The sequence below is a fragment of the Octopus sinensis genome, linkage group LG11 (genome assembly GCF_006345805.1).
Source record: "Octopus sinensis linkage group LG11, ASM634580v1, whole genome shotgun sequence".
Lineage (NCBI taxonomy): Eukaryota > Metazoa > Mollusca > Cephalopoda > Octopoda > Octopodidae > Octopus > Octopus sinensis.
Genome location: NC_043007.1, coordinates 40,764,926 through 40,769,925, shown reverse-complemented (window position 1 = coordinate 40,769,925; position 5,000 = coordinate 40,764,926). Strand labels below are relative to the sequence as shown.

The 5,000-nt window shown below is 37.8% G+C and overlaps 1 protein-coding gene across 5 annotated transcripts in view; it reads right to left on the bottom strand.

Annotated features, from left to right (window-relative positions):
• LOC115217603 (solute carrier family 22 member 8-like) overlaps positions 1-608 on the bottom strand; it is a 38,334-nt gene extending 37,726 nt beyond the window's left edge. For all 5 annotated transcript variants that reach the window (XR_005001256.1, XR_005001257.1, XM_029787354.2 and 2 more), the window contains exon 1: positions 339-608. Coding sequence is in view for 3 of the 5 variants with exons in the window: in XM_029787354.2 (XP_029643214.1) it covers positions 339-477 (139 nt within the window). In the remaining 2 variants the exon portion in view is untranslated. The remainder of the gene's footprint in view (positions 1-338) is intronic.
• Positions 609-5,000: the final 4,392 nt, after the last annotated feature.

The following is a 5,000-nucleotide window of genomic DNA, read 5'->3' as shown; positions in this document are numbered from 1 at the left end:
CAAGATGTCATAATGTGCTGTAGGGTTAAGCGTTTGAATCCCCCCGACAGCTCGACAGCTTGTTGATATATATATATATATATATATATATATATATTATATATATATATATATATATATCAACAATAATAGTAATGAAGATTATTACGAAGTGGTATAGCATTCTTTTCATAGATACACCTTTACATAGACCTACACATGTTTCAATTGCACCCATTAATACCGTTCAGAGTAATAAGTAGACAGATAAATATATTGATATAGATACAAATATGTGTGTTTTCTGTGTATTTACATATAATTATGTGTCTATACTTATACGTTAAATTCATACATACCATAGAATATGTAGAAAAAACTATTTGTCGATGCTACAATTGCAGAGGCACAAATCAGGATGCACTGACTGGTGTGGAAAAATCTTGTTCCTCCCAAAGCACGTAGGACTCCATCAACATCAACTTGAGAAGACTTCATCTTATCTTCGTTTATGTAAATTCCACAGTGTGTCTGTGCCTTTGCGTTTATATATATATATGTATATATATGAGTGTGTGTTTTTTGAAATGAGTATTTGTATTTAGTTCTTGTTTGTGAGTAGCAGTCTTAAATTATATGTCCTTTCTGCATGCTTGTAATGTTTTAAAGGATTTCAGGCAAATTAAAATGCAACAAGTTTCAAACTAATTATTGCTGCACGCATATGCTGTGGAATATAATTTTAGAATTAAGGAAGAGCCAACATGACCTAAATGCATACAAATATACGTGAACAATTATGCGACCATTTTTCTCGACACTTCTATTTGTTTTAGCTTTATGTATATTAGTATGTATATTAACTATAAACATGATCAAGTTATCAGTAATTGACCATGAAAAAATAAATAGAATTCCAGTATTATTCATAATCAGAACCACCTTAATGCAAAGTATGTATATTAACTGTAAACATGATTTTCGGGTTATATTTGACAGTTGCAATAAGTAGACTGTTTTAAAGAATGATTCTGGTCGCCTGAAAATGTTTGACTACAGGGCCTCGTTGAAGCGTAAACGGCCGATCTGACATCCAGGTCCCTTATCTATTGAATTAAACTCTTTTGTAAAAACAGCCATTCCATGCAATCTGGATCGAGTGAAAGATTTGTATACTTCCTAACCAGCCTGGAACAGAAATCAATCTTGGTCACTTGCTTGATAATATTGAATCAAGCATATAAAATTTGCTTCTAAAACGACATATCAAACTGAGAAGAAAGTGGGGTAGGACATACATGTTGCATTCTGCAAACAAGCTGTTGCCTTGTAGCTATGAAAGTGAAAAGATTTCTTTCTCTAAGTTCGAATGCGATACTCTATAAACAGCAGATTCAGGGAGAAACTGTAGTTGCTACTTCAGTAGCCCGTTTCTCTCTTTCTCTATTTTATGTTCAGCTCCTATGTGCAGTAAACCATTATATGACATTTACTTCTATGTGTCACATCTGGGATGCTTACCAGGCATCATCAATCTCCACATTTTTCTCTGTTCCCACAACAGTGTACAACTTTGACATCCTTTTATCTTCTCTGAACGTTATCGCTACTTGCATATTCACTTATATCCAGTTTGATCCCATATCCTTCTTTCTTATGTTGGTGCTCATCACCTGCCCATATTTTTCCGGAAAGATGACGACAAACTAAAGGCCAACATTATTAAAAATATCTCATGTTCTAACAGAAGCGTTCGCACTGGGGGCGAAAATCTTAGTGGCATTTCGTCCGTTTTCACGTTCTGAATTCAAATTCCGCCGAGGTCGGCTTCGCCTTTCAATCTTTTGAGGTCGGTAAAATAAGTACCAGGTGAGTAGTGGGGTCGATGTAATAGACTTACCTCCTTCCCCGAGGACAGTCTGTTGGAACAGACTGTCTATCTGATTTTCCTCGAGACCCAGGGACTCCCCTAAGGTGTCGTTACATCCAGCCTCCTCCAAACCACTATAAAAAGATGTGGTTGAACCACCACCGCTGGCATTGCCCGAGCGACGGAATTGCAGGAGTGCCTTGCGACACTCTGTATGTCATGTACCCAACTTAGATCGTCGATAACACCAGGCTTCCCGTCCACCGAAACTAGCAAACGTGGGAAGCATACGTTTCGCCAACGGAGACCACACCCATTCACCATCCAGGAGGAGCCAAAGATGCCTCTGCGCATGTTTTGCGCATCAAGAGCCAAGGTATCCCTAGTCCTCCCTTTAACACTTTTTGACAGCAGATAGAACGTCTCACAAGTAGTTTCGAGCTCTTCCACAAAAAGTGAAAGAGCTGTCTTTCCAACTTGATCAACTACGGATCCGTGCAAGGAACGACGGTTAGGCGGTAAATGATAACCAATGCAATGAACACATTGGTCACCTCCGCCCTCACTTTCACAGATAGTCACCGCCAAGACCAGGCCATGACTATGTGGTTCACCCTGCTCAAAATCTCAGCCCAGTTCTTCTCCACCTGAAGCTCTGGACCGAACCAAACCCCTAACAACCGGGCCCTCCGTCCAACGTCCAACTATACTGTCTGAAGGCATCGACTTCCCTCTCCAGGTTCCGCTTCGATTGTTTTGACCGTCCGCTGCTCTTTTTAAAGGCCATTATTTTCCTCTTTCTTTTTCTCATGGCACGGATTAGCCGATTTTTTTTTCTTTCTGTTTTAAAAAGGACATTTTATTTCCTTTTTTCTTTTCGAACGCACGAAACGACGTTCGCGCCGCATGAACGGTTAAATCGAACTTTTTTTCTCTTCATGTTCATAACACTATGCTTATCTACAATCTTCTCAATTAACGGATGATGACACATATTCTGCATATGATTAGCGTTCAGAAAAAAAAATTATTAGCGAAGCAGAGACGTTAAGTGCATTTTGGAAGGAAAAATAATATAAAATTGCTGATAGTTCCATGAGGTAGGACAGTTATATTGGAGAGCTGATTTTCAAGAAGTTGAAAAATGTTTAGTAATTAAGCTGTATTGTACCTATTCTGTCATCTTTTGGTAATTAGTCAGATATGTAAGTTCATCTTTGTGTATCAATGTTGTGCAAATGAGGAAAGAATATTTTAGATCAGTTAATACAATTCCAAAATATTGAGTAGCTACAATGTCATCTTAGTTATTAATGTTATTTCTTTATTGTCCACAAGGGGCTAAACACAGGAGGTGGACAAACAAGGATGGACAAAGGGATTAAGTCGATTACATCGACCCCAGTGAGTAACTGCTACTTAATTTATCGACGCCGAAAGGATGAAAGGCAAAGTCGACCTCGACGGAACTTGAACTCAGAACGTAGCGAAGGACGAAATACCACTAAGCACTTCGTCCGGCGTGCTAACGTTTCTGCCAGGTCACCGCCTTATCTTAGTTATAAATGTGTTGCAGTATAACATAGAGAATGCGTTGCAGATAACATAGAGGAAAATAGTATTGGTTTCAAATTTTGGCACACGGCCAGCTGTTTCAGGGAAGGATTAAGTCGCTTATATCGGCCTCAGTATTCAAATGGTACTTATTTTATCGCCCTCGAAAGGATGAAGAGCAAAGTCGATCTTGACGACATTTCAGTTCAGGACGTAAAGTTGGAAGCAATGCCGGGAAGTAATTTTTCCAGCGTCGTACCGATTCTTATTTCTTTTACTGCCCACAAGGGGCTACCCACAGAGGGGACAAACAAGGACAGACAAACGGATTTAGTCGATTATATCGATCCCCAGTGCGTAACTGGTACTTATTTAATCGACCCCGAAAGGATGAAAGGCAAAGTCTACCTCGGCGGAATTTGAACTCAGAACGTCGCGACAGACGAAATACTGCTAAGCATTTCGCCCGGCGTGCTAACGTTTCTGCCAGCTCATCGCCTTATAACATAAAGATAAAGCTTATTGGAAAAGTAAAAATATAGAAGCTGCACAAATTCGGACTGTCAATATATTTTGTCAGATATGAAAGTATAAATCTGGGCATCAAAGTTGAGTTGGAACCTATTGAAAATTTCTATAGTAATGACATAATGCGATGTATACGTACAGTGCAGTACTATAGATGATATGTAATTAAATTGTATTGAACAGGGATATAATATATTGAGAATACAGGCGACACTGAAATCGTAATGATATAAATTATAATCCAACAAATGAGAGAGACAGAATGAAACAGAGAGAGACAGAATGAAACAGAGAGAGAAATGAAAGTAAAAAAAAAACACAGAGAGAAAGAGAGAGTGAAGGAGTGGGAGAGAGAAAGAACAATGATTTCAAATTTTGGCACAAGGCCAGCAAAAGATATGAAGTAATACATTTTCTATATCGTATAATCACTAACGGTTAATTTCTCGGTAATATGTACCTCTTTAGCATACAGTAATCAGCTAAATATTCTAGTCTGATTTAGTCCTACCCAATTTTAAACACGACTGCGTTTGTAATTATCGCGTAATGTACAAATAGCAATTTAACTTTAGCATAAGCGTACTGCGTTCATATATTCCCTTCCTAAGTCAGCAACAGACAATTATAATATCTGTGTACCCTACATAGTTTAATTGCGTGAAGGCAGAGTATACACAACGAACAAACCAAGTACGTACCAATCATACTACCAATCTGAAATACCACGGAAGACAATTGCAACTACGCAAAAAAATGTATGTATGTATGTATGTATGTCATTATTCAGTTTATTTCAAGCTTTCTTGCTAATAGAGAAAGAACCGGTTCCTAACCTAGATCCAAGTCTCCTACATTGGAATTTCCGCATGAACAACATGGTATTTTTGTATGCATGTATGTATGTATGTATGTATGTATGTATGTATGTATGTATGTATGTATGTATGTATGTATGTATGCATGTATGTATGCATGTGTGTATGTATGTATGTATGTATGTATGTATGTATGTATGTATGTATGTATGTATGTATGTATGTATGTTGTATGCATGTATGTATGTATG